The sequence below is a fragment of the Barbatula barbatula genome (genome assembly GCF_947034865.1).
Source record: "Barbatula barbatula genome assembly, chromosome: 9".
Taxonomy (NCBI): domain Eukaryota; kingdom Metazoa; phylum Chordata; class Actinopteri; order Cypriniformes; family Nemacheilidae; genus Barbatula; species Barbatula barbatula.
This window is the reverse complement of record NC_136772.1, coordinates 7,756,025-7,771,762: the sequence shown is the minus strand read 5'-3', so window position 1 is coordinate 7,771,762 and position 15,738 is coordinate 7,756,025. Positions and strand designations below refer to the sequence as shown.

Below are 15,738 nucleotides of genomic sequence, written 5' to 3'. Positions count from 1 at the left end.
GCGTGATGAGGGGTTAAAATGCGTCGGGTGTTTTGATTGGCAGACTAGCTCCGCTCAGGTGAGCGTCAGATTTAAAAATAAGCGGCACATGTAACCTGTCGACCTGGTTTTGTTTCCTGTCAGTGAAACTCTTTTCATCATTCCGGAAGCGGCGTTATATTGTTCCAAAAGACGCGTGGAGGCGAGATATTTGTATTTTTATCGAGTGTGTGTGTTCTTGGTGCATTGTATTTATCAATATCTTAAAAACTTTGTTTGTGAATTTTTAACTATTAACTGGCAAGATTAAATATGCCTGCAAATTATTAAATGCTGCTAAAAATACAGTTTTTTTAGCTGTAAAATGGCATGTAACTCAGCAAGTTGTTATGCCAAGTTCATGCAACAGGAAAACATATGAAGCAAAGTGTTATTTGCCACAGCTTTAGTCACAGACAGGTGGTGGATAAGTAACGGGTATTATGAGCCTCAGACCTTGTGTCCAACATATAAACGGTTCGCAAACTTTTTCATTCCAGGACTAAGGTTTTCACCATACTGATAGGTCAGATATCAATATTTTATGGATTAAATACCCATGGGAAATCTCTCTAAAAGTAAAATAACTATTTTATGTTCTATCCCTTGTCCATATGTTGGGAATTATTCATGCTTTGGGTTTGTGCTTTTTAATTCACAGAAATCAACCAAAATATGTTTTCTCTCAAAAACATCGTTTTTTGTCACATCCATTAGTTTTCCTTCTTTTAAAATAGAAAACTTGTCCGTACACGCATATTTTTCTGATGTTTAGACTCTATCATCAGCGGTTTAGTAAAATAAGATTCAAAAGACGATTCAGTACGTTTGTAATAAATACTGAATACTACTTTCAAACTTTTTTTGTGTCATTAACCGCAACAACCACCAAGTCATGTTCCTCGACCCACAGATGATCAGCCTCTAAGGGAGGTTTAAATCAACAGCTGCAATATATTTCATTTTTAATAACAAGTAATGACTTGGAAGTGTAAAAGTGTTATGTTATTTTGTGTCACATGTAACATACAAAACACACACATTTCTTGGTTACTTGTTATTTATCAGACTTCCTTATTCAAAGCAACCCACGGTGTAGTAATTACAGGGAGTCTCCCCCAGTGGAGCAATGTTGGGTTGGGCTCCTCCCTCGAGGGCGCAATGGTTAGACCAGAGGATTCATGGATTAGCCCTGAAAGTTTAAGCCTGTGACCTCTAGGCAGACATCCTGGATGTTTAACCACTACATGACCCCACCCCACCACATGTTGTTTATTAGTTACTGGTTGATTTAGACGTTGGGTTGTGTGCGAAAAGATTCAATGTCAGCACTGTATTTGTTGTAATGAGGTTGCTGGCTGTTTAGTGGAGGCATGTTTTGTTTAATGACTTCTAATAAATAGCAGACATGTGAGGTTTATTTAGAGCAACAGTATGAAGACTGTCTACAAGTTCTCGCTTTCTTGAGAGAATGTGTAAAGACAAAGAAAGAGAAACGCTGTATTACATCATGCATCTGTGTGTAAACTTCGACCCCAAACCCTAACTCCTCCCTTTCTCATGGTCTCTCTCTCTCTGTCTCTCCCACTCACACTCTCAGTCAGTTATTTCACTTCTTGCCCTGACATGTTGAGGAGCAAGAGGGGAGGAGATAAAGGACCAGAAAAACCGGTAAACAGCTGGGAGCCGGAGCGAGCATGCGAAAGGAGGAGTACATTTCAGTCTGTCGAGCAGATCCATAAGAGCTGCGAGGAGAAAGAAAAAAGCGACCTAAAGCCGCGGAGAGTGATAATTGCAGAAATACATCTGAGGTGAAACTGAAGACATGGCGAAAACATAAAGACAGAAGATATAGTCTTTGTCAAAGTAAGATTTTTTCTTTGTTTCTTGCTCTCTGTCTTTCTCTAACTTCCTGATTTTTCTATCTTTATTTCTCAGAACAATTTATGTTCAAGTTGGGTCAGCAGTACCTGTGCGCACAAGCTAGATTTTTACTCGCATTGAAGTTTGACAGATACAATTTACCGGTCTTTCTGTTTCTCTTTCTCCGGCAATCTTCCCTTGTCACATGGCATAGGCGGAACGTACACAGCCTTTGACAAGCCAAGTTAAAAGACCAGATTACATTTAAAGGCAAAGTGTCATGTTTGTGCCAATGCAGTCATCCATACAGAATTAAAAAATAATAGCTGATTTTAATAAGGTTTCCAAAAATGCTCTGCTTTTTGTTTGTTGGTCAAACAGAGAGTACAGACCCCAAACATGCACCGTTCCTTGAGTCAAAATCACCATGTCAGGATTTCCACGATGCTTGATTACACAACAGTGTTTACACTTCTGAACCTACAGATCGGCTACCTACAAACATATGTGCATGCCAGACTGACACAACGTATTCAAACATTTACACACTTCACCATAAACTCAGGCTTTATGTTTGATATGTTTTACAGGGCTTCAAGCTAATGGCGTGACTAATGATATTGCAAAATACAAACACACCTGCAGCCAACAGTCATCCGAGGACACTATCTGGAAAACGCAAGCATTGAATGATTAAACAGATCCCATGAGTGTCTGCTTCGCTTGTATGTAGGACTATGGAAGATAAAACATCCTCATGGTCCATCACTGTTTGTCTCCAGAGGGCCAGATGAGGCGCACGTTACCCAGCTTGTTGCGGGGCCGGTGGTTCCACTGCCGTGAATGGGCCCTTGAGAAGATACAGAGATGGCTAGAGGCACGGGATGCCCCCAAAGCAGCAGAAGGAGCGGTTCGTTCCCCTCCAGGGGTCCTGGTGACTGGAGGCCCTGGCACGGGTAAAACAGCCCTCTGCACAGAATTGGTTTGGCCCCAGTCGGAAACATGCAGGGCGGCGGGGTTGGCATCATGCTGTCTGGCCTGGCACTATTGCCAACGGGAGGATGCGGACAGCACAGAGGTGTGGAGATTTGTTCTGGAGCTTGTTGAACAGTTGAAGGAGAGCCCGCTTTTGGGAGCAGACTATAAGAAAGTGATAAGCAGTGATAACATTGCTGTTGTCCTGGAGCCTCTTCATTGCCAAAGAGCACCTGATGACACTTTTAAAAGGTTGGTGTGTTTTAATACGCTGCATTATTTAAAGGGATACAAATTCTGTCTTCATTTACTCACCTTCGAGTTCTAAAAATCTGTATACATTTCTTTGTTCTGATAAACACAGAGAAATATGTTTGGAAGAATGCTTATAACCAAACAGTTCTTTGACCCCACTGACTACCATCATAGGAAAAATGACTTTATATATTTTTTGTTGTGTAGAATACAAAGAAGATATTTTGAAGAATGTAGGACTGCAAACAGTTCTGGGGCACTTTTGACTACCATTGTAATTTTTCCTACTATTTTAGTCAATAGGGTCCAAGAACTGTTTGCTTACCAGCATTCATCTAAATATCTTCTCTGTGTAATTCCTAACAAAGACATTTATATAGATTTGGAACAACTAGAGACTGAGTAATTCATGACAGAATATTCATTTTTGGGTGAACTATCTCTTCAATAATATTATTGCCTTTATGTCTAGTGACTTCGTAGTTCTTTCAACTTTTCTATTAAAAATCCTTTATTCTGATTGGTCAGTAGTTGTGGTTTATTTATGATTAGCACAGCTATGACCTCTTTAGCAGGCTTGTATTTGCACGGCACCCATAGCTCATCATTATTTATGTTAAATACAGATGAAAGATTCTGTCACTGTTTACATGTCCGGGACCAGTTTTACAATCCTTTTCGTTCACAATTCTTCTGCTTATGTCTTTTAACACTGTTGCTTTTGCTTCAGTATGCAACAAATCACTCTCTATTGTTCTCTTTAGACTTTCTTTCGTCTTCCTTTAGTTCTGTAAGAATTTTGTGTTTGCTCTGTACTCTTGTGAGAAATCCCAGATGTTTCACAGCTAAGCATTTGGTGTACCTTACACACTCCCTCTGTATTTCACATTGTTTGAGCAAGGAAAATGATGCTTCAATGGGGATTTTAAATGACTCAAACAATGCATTGTGAAATCTAGTGCAATAAAAGATTACTAACCAGAACATTTCATAAATTATTTTTTGAATCTACTCAACATAAGCTTCTCCTGGTCTATTTGACAGTAGTGTTTTGCCTAAACAAGGTTTCTTTTATTATTTCATTCTAAATCACTCATTCTTCTCTCTGATGTATCTTCGTCTGGTACCCTTCAGAAAGACGTTCTCTATGTAGAAAGCAGGAAAGAGGCCATTGTTCTGGTTTTCTGTAGCATATATTTATTTATTTATTCATCTCGGCTAAATAATGAAGCCTATTCACAGTTTTCACAATAGTCCAGCATAGAGCAGATGGATGACGCTATTTACAACCATCGAAAAAAAGGGCAAAGATTGAGAAATGTGCAGTTGGGTGTCTTGCTGACGAGCCTGTGTTTTATATTTCTTTCTTTGTAATTGTTTAGTTTTTGCTTACGCTAAGTTTCTTTTGTTACGTTCGCACACAGCTTATGTACAAACCACATTTCCCTTACGTTTGCTGACAAACTGCTGTGATGTTTTTCTCTGGTACAAGTGAGAGAATGTAGGAAGGGTTAGTTTAGAGGTTAAATGTTAGCGGCGGTCCCGGCTTTATTTACTAACACGGTCTCTGATGTATATAAGCTATCATAAACACAAGTTCAATGTTTATTTGACACAGACAACTAAGGATTTACATTGTGAGGACGATTTATTTTATCAGCACATTCATTTTTGTAGTGCTAAAGTATTAAGTCCACTTATGCACAACACATTTAATAGAAAAAAGAACGAATTTACTTGTAGGTTATTGAAGCTATGTAGATAGTGGTTTATATGTATTTAAGCTGGAAATATCTTGAGGGTTATTGTGAAAAATCTGTTTTAATTCAAATTTAAGGCACTAATGCGTCTTAGTTTTTTTACTTGTTTCAGGTTTTGGCAGTTAGGATATGCAAATCATTCAAGCTAAAGCCAATGCTAGATTGCAAATCGTGTATTCTTCAGCTGCCTGACCATGACCAACCCTTTAAACCAGCCATTCTTTTCACAACGGAAGGATACAAATAATCACATCAATCATTTCTTTAGGCTTGATCTACACTGTTGAATCGTCAGACTTAAAGCTAATGCAATTTAACTAGCATGGCCAATCCTGAGGTCAGTTTGCTGTTCTAGACAGAATAAGACAGGAAGTATGTTTATTAGGTTGTTCAAATAAGATCATTACTATATTTTATGAGAACCCGTGTGGGGGATCTAAAATCAGGAGTTTGATAAACACAACATGTTGATGATTATAATATAATATGTTTTATGTGTATAGATGGCTTCGAAGCAACAACATAAACAAACATTACTGAGAATGCACGCTTTTGTCACCCAAACTTAACTTCCGGTACACATCTGCAAAGAATATAGTTCCTGCAGATTATTTCTGATAACAAGCTAAATAAATACGTGAATTACATTAGCTAGCAAGTTAAACGTTTATCTAGCCAGTATTATTTTGGGATACCAGTAGAAGAACCGTTACTTGACTTACCTTAAATGTGACAGTTACACAACAAACTGTTTATTTAATATAATTAATATACAAAATAATTATATAAATAATATAAAATTTAAATTGTTACATTATTTGCCAATAGCCGGACCGATCAACAAACACAGACAAGAAGTTAACTTCGGCTCATGCGCGTGTGTCCAATGAAACCGTCTATAGCATGGGAAAGAAGCATAACCTGAATCATTCAACCAGTGCCAGAGTTTACAGTACATTAGGTCTGAATTGAAACATTCATAAATCGGCATCTTCCCATTATCTGCCAGTATGCCTTGGAAGCAGGAAATCACTGAGCTTCCATAGCACTGAGTCACCATGTTTCTGCAACCACACCTCAAGTCACAAGCAAAAAGTAAGAATGAATGTGAATAAGAACTTTCAATTGGAGTTCACTGGATGGTTAGAGAAAATACATCACATATCGTTTATTATAAATTAGTTCTTGACTTTATTCCACTGTGTACAGAAAAATGAACACTTCTGCACATATGTTTCCGTCTCAGATAAGCTGAGCTTCAGCTCTGGTTTGACTTTCATTCATATGTGATGACATGTCTATCCAGTTTTCAAGTTTCAGTTTCTAAAAGGATTGAACTCCTCCTTTCCTTGCTTGTGTTGCAAAGAATATGTCCCTCTTTCCTTCTCCTTCCTCTGGCTCTCACACTTCCTCCCCTTGTTTTTTTCTTTGTCAGATGTTTGTGTGACATTAACAGTAGTGAACACTTGTTATGAATGCTCTGGCTACAGAAATGCATTCGATATGTATGTGCATTTATCTGTGTCTCAGTAATAAAATGTATTTGTTGTTCTCTTTCAGGGCAATATTAGAGCCCCTCTCGTCTTTGACACCACCAGCTCACAGTGTGTTTATTGTGGTGGATTCCCTTGACTCGGGATGTTGTGGTGGAGATGGGGTTGGACAGAGGTTGATTTCAGGATCTGCGGCCACTCCTAGTTCTTCTATTGCAGAGCTCCTTTTCAAACACGTACAGCTTCTGCCCCCCTGGATCTTGCTGGTCTGCTCTGCACGCCGTCAAAACAAAGCCATTTGCAAAATGTTCTCAGGTATATCACATAATTGACAAACCACTTTTGAAGTTTAAACCCTTTGCAAAAACCAACACTCATTAATATTTAACAGTGCTCTCATCATTTCAGTCTCCTGTGTTAGATTTTTTTTGTGCATTTCTCACCAAAGTTAAGAATGTAAATAGGGACTTCATATTCTGTGTTTTAACCCTCTTGCAAAAACCCACAAGTATGCCAACACATTTTTATAAATGTATTCTACAGATTTCATTAGTAATTTGCTTTTTTTAGGTTGTTTAGTGCCTGACATTGAAGTGCTTTGTTTTGTAAAGTAGATGAAATAACCTGCTTTAATGAGATGAGAATCCTACGCACTCATTATTTCTTAGTGGATGACATGTGGTTGCACAAACCGAATCTAAACGCAAAGTCCTTAATATATTGGATGGAGAATCCTTAAGGACCATCGTCATTTACCTCTGCCCACGAGACTTATGCCACGATCACACTAGACTTTCAGATTTTTCTATGCAGAGCCCTGCATATATGAGTAGCAATCAGAAAAGGCAACGATAAAAACATTTTGTTAAATACATTCATACGTTTTTTATATGTCTTCACATTTACTCATCATGGATTTTGATGTATTTGCACTGTTATTATCTGGGCCATGCGGATAACTTTTGAGGGGCATGTACTCAAACTGAATAAGGGCACCCCCCCATTTGAAGGTCACATCTTTATGACAAATTAAATCAGACAAAATAATTGTCTCAAAAGCTTTAGATTTACTAGAGTCTAACAGGTAGGAAATATAAATAAATTGAATGAAGTCTTTAATGCTAAATTCAAAATTAAATACAGCAGAATACCCATTAAAGCTACTAAACTCATTCATTTCTTCTTTTCTTTTGTTATTAGACTATCAGTAGTGACAGGAGTCATAGCGGCAAGATTAAGAAGATCTGACATGTTCCCCAATTTGCTTTGTGCTTACAAAAATACTAAACAAAATGTGCTTTAAAGCATAATCTTGTGTATTTTTGTTCATTCAAGCAGGAAGGAAACGTAATACTGGTGCCCTGTCTGACACATTCTGACAGAGATCAGTGACGCAGCCTTTAGCCTGTGTATACTCGGCGTACACACACCAGACGGGACCGCTGTAGCGTTGCATTGTGTGCCCAACTAGCCTCTATACTGTACCAACCATTTAAAAGCATGCTAAATAGTTTAAAGGCGTTTACATGAATAAGAGCATGATGGTATAATGTAAAGCTAGAAGAAGGATGACAGAAAATTGTGTTAAATATTATTAAAGCGTTATTCTGAAATGTTATGCTATCTGGGAAAACACATCACATGGTGAAATTGTACATATTACAATTTTTAATTACATATAAGAAAGCTGGTTTCAAGCCCCTTCCATATCAACATCCAACATCACAGTTTTGATCGGCAGTTTCCAACGTTGTTGTAGCTATATGGGTGCGGTTTTCCTGTTGTGGAATACATTTGACCAAAATCTAATTTATAAAAGATGAAATGCTAATGTGTGCACGCTATTGCAGGCAAATGCTTACGATAGCCCTCCGATCCCAAATGTCTCAAACCTTAAATACATAAACATTTACATTTTAGAAATAATATTTCTTGCGTAAGGAAAACGCTGCACTTGTTTTAAACAACAAGATCTTTAATGACAACATAAGCCTTGGAAGACATTCAGCTGCTGTGGATTGAAATGTTCAGTTGCAGGCTCTTTTTAACCTTTCATTGGCTAAATACTTGTAAAACAGGCAGATAGACGTAAAAGGTGACTAATAGCATTGTTTTAATAAAAAAAAAACACACCATAAAAGGGCACTTCAGAGTGTAAGGGCAAAAAGGCCATTTGCCTCAGGTTGAGCCCTATCTGTGCACGTGTCTGGTTATTATTATTCTGTATTTTCAAGCTGTTTTGTGGAAAATTGGATTGAGTGATTTTAATAATATTAGCATTTGCATATGAAAAGGTCACACCCAGGCGTATCAATCTTTTTTAATGCAGCAAAATGCATATTTCTTCCCAAGTGCTTGAGTTGTGGGTTTGCTGCATTTGTGTGTTTGAATGGAAGTCAATGAAATTAAAAGTCTAGTGTGACTGCGGCATCAGAAGAAAACTAACTTGAGACTTTAACCATTGATTTGTCTTTAACATACCTCTCTCCCTGTTTTGTTGTGTTTTTTGCCTAGTTCTCATCACTTACCTCTCTACCTTGCAGGTTTTCGGCGGTTGTGTCTGGATGACTTAAGAAAGCCTGCAAATGTACGAGATGTACAGCAATATATCCTGCGAAGACTTGACAAGGACGGGGCTTTGAGAAGACAGCTTACACCAGAGACAGCTGAAATGCTTAATCTTTTGCACATCAAAAGTGGTGGCTGCTTCTTGTTTCTTGAACGGGTACTAGATGGTGTTGGTCATGGCCTTGTAGGACTTCGAGAAATCAGAGACATTCCTGGCACTCTGAATGGCCTTTACCTCTGGCTCTGTCAACGACTCTTTCCCAGAAGGCTGTTTATTCACATTAGGCCTTTACTGAATATCCTTTTGGCATCTCCAAAACCTCTAACAGCTGAGGAGCTCTACATTGTTGCCAAAAGCCGTGATTTCTACCTTGGCCTTGGAGACTTCCAATCACAAATGCGGGCTTTGGCATCTCTGTTTGTAGATGGTCCTGGGGGCAGTCAACTGCTCTTTCACAGCAGCTTCGCAGAATGGTTAACTGATGTTAAATACTGCACACAAAAGTTTTTGTGTTGTGTGAAGGATGGCCACCTTTCTTTGGCCATGTCCCTCTCTTTTAGAGCCAGTAGTTTGGGTACAGAGGAGACTTGCCAGCTGGCGCACCATCTCCTTAACTGTGGAATTCATGAAGGGGAACCGACAATGCTGGCACTGTGGTTGCTATGGACTGGGGCTCCAGCTTTTAGCTGTGTCAGAAAAGAATGTTCTGCAAATGTGCCACCACTGCCTCCTGAAACACCTGTGTTAGTCCATCAAGATGTACTACAACTTTTTATGAAAAGTGGGATCTACCCTGCCACCTGTTCACTAGACAATAGCTCGAGTGTTGGGGTCCACTGCCTTGGAGGAGGAGGCAAGATTTTAAGCCGGGCATTGCAGAGGGAAGACACCGTGAGATCACTTCTTGATAGTGGCATCAATGTGAACCATACAGATCCATCAGATGGACGGACTTTATTGGCAGCTGCAGCTCATGCTGGACTTGCAGATGTGGCTGCATTGCTATTATGCCGTGGGGCAGACCCATCACTGAATGACAACCAGGGGCAAACAGCACTGACTCATGCTGCCAGACAAGGACACGTGGGAGTATTGAAGGTGTTCCTGGATTGGGTGCAGGAGCAAGGAAGCAAAAGTCCTGCTGCACGAGCATTGCTGGAACATGCAGACAATGAGGGATGGACTGCGTTGCGCTCTGCTTCGTGGGGTGGCTTCAAGGAAGCTGTGAGTTTACTTCTGGATGCAGGGGCAGATATTGATGGCTGCGATTCAGATGGTCGCACAGCCTTGCGAGCAGCTGCTTGGGGAGGACATGAGGAAATCCTATTGACTCTTCTCGATCACTGTGCTGAGGTAGACTGCGCGGACCGTGAAGGTCGTACTCCACTGACAGCCGCAGCCTACATGGGTCACAAAGAAGCAGTAGAGATCTTGCTGAATGCCGGTGCTAATGTAAATCTTGCAGACGGAGATGGACGCACAGCTCTCTCTGTCGCTGCACTGTGTGTGCCATCAACAACCAGAGGGCGAGGACATGGAGCGGTTGTAAGCCTGCTGCTAGAACGAGGTGCTGATCCAGAACACAAGGACAGGGATGGAATGACCCCGTTATTACTGGCATCATATGAAGGGAATGAGGAAGTGGTAGAGCTCCTTCTTGAAGCTGGGGCTGATGTGGACGAAAGCTCTGGAGCTCATCCCTCCGCCATTACCCCTCTTCTTGCAGCTGCGGCAATGGGGCATGCTGGCACGGTTAACCGTATGCTGTTTTGGGGGGCAGCAGTGGATGGCATTGATGGAGAAGGCCGCACTGCTCTCTGCTTAGCTGGGGCAAAGGGTAGTGTTGAAGTTGTAAGAACGTTGCTTGACCGGGGTTTAGATGAGAATCATAAAGACGACTTGGGATGGACACCATTGCATGCCGCAGCTTGTGAGGGCCACAAAAGTGTATGTGCAATACTGACAGAACAAGGCAGCATGGCACGTGTGGGTGAGCTTGATGTAGAAGGAAGGAGCCCTCTAATTCTGGCAGCACAAGAGGGGCACTGCAGCACAGTCAGACTCTTACTGGACCGCCGGTCACCTATTGATCATCGTGCATATGATGGACACTCGGCACTCACTGCGGCAGCTTTGCAGGGGCACAAAGACATTGTAGAGCTGCTGATGCGTAGAGGAGTCGACACAGATGTCCGAGATGCTGAGGGAAGACCTCTTCTTTATTTGCTGGTCCTAGATGGCCATTTAGACATGGCTACCCTGCTCATAGACAAAGGTGGTGTCCCTCTGGAATCAAAGGATGTGGAAGGACGAACAGCCCTGCATGTTGCAGCTTGGCAAGGGGACCTGGATGCCATTGCAATGTTGCTCAAATATGGTGCTGACCCAAATGCACAAGACCTTGATGGTCGGCCACCTTTGCACTCTGTGGCATGGAGAGGTCATGTAGATGCCGGCAGACTGCTTCTTAGAGCCAAGTGTCTCAATGTAGACCTAGCTTGCAAACAACAGGGTGCCACAGCACTTGGCATTGCTGCTCAGGAGGGGCATACTGAAATCGTTGCTATGCTTTTGGAAAAAGGTGCAAAACCAGACCATGTGGACCGATATGGTCGCAGCCCAGTTAAGGTAGCAGGAAAACACGGCCATTTTTTAATTGTCAGACTTCTAGAGAGCTACGGAGCCAAACCATTTTCAGGCCTCATACCATTCTCACCCAGCAGCGCACCCAACACTTTTTACCATTCATCCATGAAGAACCAGGTGTCCGGTAGCTCAGGAGAAGTGTGCAACAATGGAGCTCTCACCACATCTTCCTCCTCAAATTCTATTTCTGCCTCCTGTTCCCCAGCTTCTACAGCAGAGCGTTTCCACTCCATGCCCGCCTCACAAACTTCCTCCTCCACCTCTCACTCTCTGGCTACAGTGCAGACTGTGCCTGCTGACACCCTAAATTTCATCCAGCAGATACAACAGCATTCACTTCCTCGTTCCCGCAGTCGGCCTTCCACTTTGTCTCTTCCTTGCTCCAACCCTGCCAGCCTCCAAGGAAGAGCTTCAAGACAAAAGCAGAAGGTGCCAACCAGTAGCAGTCCTACACATGAACAGTGCACCTTTAATGAACTGCAGGACTCACAGAAACCCATCAAAGGGCACGGATCTTCAGGGGATGGTACCTACCTCTTAAAACCTAAAACTCCTTACATTATAGAGGAGAGCTTCAAACACTCTGGAGGAGTAGACTTGAAGTGGAACTCTATAATGGCTTCGTTAGGAGTGATGCTAAACCAGGAGGGCCAAATTAGACAGACCAAAAATCGAGAAAGTCCCCCTGTGGGGTATCCACCTTTTTGCCTCCAATCCCATGCACAAAGAGATGATTGGGCCAGCTTTCAAAAGCCACCTATGGTCTTTTCCCCACCTAGTGCCTTACATGATGAATCTATGTTTAACATGACATCTACTGATCCACAGCTGAATCTCAAACAGGCAATTAAGCTTCAGTTTGAAGGGCCAACCAGTGCAGCACTTTATAAGCGGGAAACCCCTCTCTGAGGTGAGACATTTGATGAAGTTTCTGACACGCAAGAACTTTTAAATGTTTCAATATTATATTGTAAAATGTAATAATGTTTTACCATGTTAAGGCTGACATTCTAATTTGAATGTAATCTATCCATAGTTTGCAGCATCTCAGAAGCGTTGGAACATGGAAGTGAAGAACATGGCACTTTCAACTGCAGACTTTATGACCAGCACTTTGAATGTCTGGAATTCTAATGACAACTCTGTCCGTTGTAGGCAAGCCTGGATATTCAGGAGTTCAAGGAGGTTGAGGGTGGTGAGGGTAATCACTGCACTGTCTTCAGAGCAGAGGTGGATAGCAGATGAGAGCGTCGTAACACTGACCTCCACCCCTTTTTAACCCGATGACCCCAACGCACAAAAGAAGGGGGGAGCATGGAGGAACTTAAGTTCAAAGGCTCAAGCTGTTTAAATTCCAGAGCTTTTCCCCTCATCTCATCACAATGGAGAGCTGCTCCCACATACTTTCCTTTTACAAACACAGGAAAATGTATTTACATTCAGATGGGACACTTTTGGAGATTTCTTTCAGCTGGGATTCTGCATTTGCAAAAAGTCTGTGTATATACCCCAGGGATGTTTGTGCATATAAAAACTCGGCATTAAATACATTGGCACAGACGTCATGGTCAAACAGTGGGGTGCGGTGTTTTACTTTGAGCCCAAGACAGATTTTCTCATGGGACAATAAAAAGTTTACCTTACCTTACCCTAGTCCCAGGTAATGGAAACAAGTTGCACCTTCATTGTATATTGCTGAATTATGAGCGCTATTATTTGGCATATTTGGAGCATATTTTCCATACATTGTTCACATATTTGGTTTACACCTGTTAAAGTGCCCAGAGTTGGACATTAAGGGCTTTTACAGAAGCACACAAGGAAACCAACAAATGTAATGCCACTGTCACTTAGAGGTTTTGTATGTTAAAAGACTTTCTGAGGATTTCAAAAAATGTGTAATGTTTTTGTATATTAAACATGCTAAATTTGATGCACAGTCTGTTCTAGGACATGAATATGTTTCTGATCTTTCATCCGTTTGAGTGTTAATTTTCTCATTCTAGCATTATTGTTAGTTTCATTGTTCCATTGTAGGCTAATATTTAAAGTTATTTGGTTGATTGAGATTAAAACATGGCAGAAGCAGTAAAGGGCGGCAAGGATTCAAACACAGTGGACCTTCAGCACAGAACTGTTCGTCAGATACTCTAAGCTGACAGTTCATGAATCTTCATGAATATGGCGGGTGTGTTAAATATAAGAGGCTTACATAATGTGCATTGCTGTGGGTCCATGGCCTTAATTAAAAACCACTAGAAGGATAAAAACATAAGTCATAAAAATGTTGGAAGTGAAAAAGGATAGCGTGATGTGAATTAAACACTTTGCCATAGGTAATTTATAATGTTTATACTATTTTGTATGTTACATTTTATTGACATTCCTTTAATTAAAACAATGATTATGATTTTGTGTGTTTTTTTGCTTCCATTTTGGCTAAATGGTGCCTCTGAAAATTTCATTTTCAGTCGTTTTTAAATGGGGTCTAGACTATATTTTCCACATGCAAGTGTGAAAATGTCACAAATTTTTCAATGAGCTTTACCTTATTTGTACTCCTTTGTGGTTAACATTTGTTAACTTTTGTTTCCTCGCTCCCCTTGAGGGGTATTTTTATTGGCCCTCTAAAGTTAGCTTGTTACCTCCATAAATCCTCTTAAAACAAACACATAAAATACCCCTTTTTGCTAGTTCACGCAGCCACAGAAAAACAGTACACAATACTCATACTTTAATATACACACATAATAATCATACAATTCATCATAATGTACATTTTAAAACGCGTACAGAGAACACACATTAAGTTCTTTTTAGCTTATAATTATATGAAAAAACCAAGGGTATACAGACACACTCACTTCTCAAGTCTGTTTGTATCAAAAGAAAAGCTCTATATTAACAATTCTTGCGTATCCAAAACCACATTATCATTGAGGTGCAAACCAAATAAAAATGCAGCTGAGAGGTTTGGATTTGTGGAAAACTGTTACTGTTAGAACAAGTAAGGGCTCATAACATTTAATATCAAGAGTTTCACTGTGTCATTATCATCCATTTAAAAAAAATTCTGACACATAATTTCTCAGACAGTAGAGGTATATCATTTTCTCTTCATTCATGTGCTTACATTTCTTCATATATATTTATTCCTAGTCTTTACCCTGTTCGAGCTGATGTGGTTTGGGGCTTGTAGACAAACTGCTAACTCAAGAATTCCTTTTTAATGAAGTACAACTGGCACCCAGTTATTAACCCAGTTTATAGGTTGATTTTTGTAGACACTGCAGGATATGTTTTTATAAGAGTCATTTTAGAGCCGTCTGACATTCCTTTCTGAATAACATACTTTATCAGATACTTCATTCATTCAAAAAATATTCACTTGATCAGATTCAAAGAAACCTCGAAGCAACGCTTATATTCATCAACACTCGGTTATTAAAGGATCATTAAATGTTTTTTTGTTAGAACAGCTCATGACAAAGATATTCAATATAAATGGCCCATAATTATATTTAACTTCCTAAAACAAGTCAAGATTGGAACAGGGTGAACAGGTTTGTCTTTCTGGGAAGTTCATCCACCCGTATTTTCTCACAATTTCACATCCGACATTGAAACGGCCTTAAAAGATATCCCATAATCTGGTATGAAAGCTGACTAAGTGTGTCTTAAACCACTGTTAAAGGTCGTTCTTTACAGAGATGTGTGGCCTTGGCTGAATTTATTGTCGCCTGAGGCAAATACAAAGCTAGAAACAGGCCTCTGCTTCCCGACTGACACCACATCTTCTGACATCGTAAACAAGTCAGACAACAAACTATTATAGGGCATCATTTCAATACGAGGCTGGATGATTGTGCAGACACTTCTGAAAGCGAGCAATTTCATTTTGATTATAGCATATCTTTGTAAACTAGACAAGAAAATGTGCTTAGCCTCTAAAGGCAACATTGAGTATGAGAGACTTGCATGCAGTTCATTTAGTGAGTCATTACCAAAATCTGAGGATTTTAGAGGTAAGAGGAAACATCTTCCAAAATGACTGAAGAGACTCCACTGGTGCTGGCTTAACGTTTGAAGATCTCGGTGTCACACTAAAAAAATGTGACACTGTCTAGTTACATTCCTGTTATTGTTCCAGAACCAAGCA

General features: G+C 40.3%; 1 protein-coding gene across 3 annotated transcripts; it reads left to right on the top strand.

The window, feature by feature from the left end:
• Window positions 1-1,699: 1,699 nt before the first annotated feature.
• ankrd50l (ankyrin repeat domain 50-like) lies at window positions 1,700-13,993 on the top strand. Of its 3 annotated transcripts, none has more exons than XM_079463594.1 (5): window positions 1,700-1,884; window positions 2,472-3,108; window positions 6,432-6,679; window positions 8,908-12,489; window positions 12,735-13,993. In XM_079463594.1, the coding sequence occupies exons 2-4, from the start codon at window positions 2,639-2,641 to the stop codon at window positions 12,486-12,488; spliced, it is 4,299 nt and encodes a 1,432-aa protein (XP_079319720.1). In that variant the 5' UTR covers window positions 1,700-1,884; window positions 2,472-2,638; the 3' UTR covers window position 12,489; window positions 12,735-13,993. The 3 variants fall into 3 exon arrangements, with proteins under 3 accessions (XP_079319720.1, XP_079319719.1, XP_079319721.1); XM_079463593.1 differs by having other exon boundaries at window positions 12,616-13,993; XM_079463595.1 differs by having other exon boundaries at window positions 1,728-1,884; window positions 2,664-3,108; window positions 12,616-13,993.
• Window positions 13,994-15,738: the final 1,745 nt, after the last annotated feature.

Excerpts from the sequence above, each read along its gene's own strand:
- ankrd50l (XM_079463594.1), top strand. The coding sequence starts at position 2,639 with ATGGTCCATCACTGTTTGTCTCCAGAGGGCCAGATGAGGCGCACGTTA. Across the intron at positions 3,109-6,431 it reads CCTGATGACACTTTTAAAAG|GGCAATATTAGAGCCCCTCT; the intron begins GTTGGTGTGTTT and ends GTTCTCTTTCAG. Across the intron at positions 6,680-8,907 it reads CATTTGCAAAATGTTCTCAG|GTTTTCGGCGGTTGTGTCTG; the intron begins GTATATCACATA and ends TCTACCTTGCAG.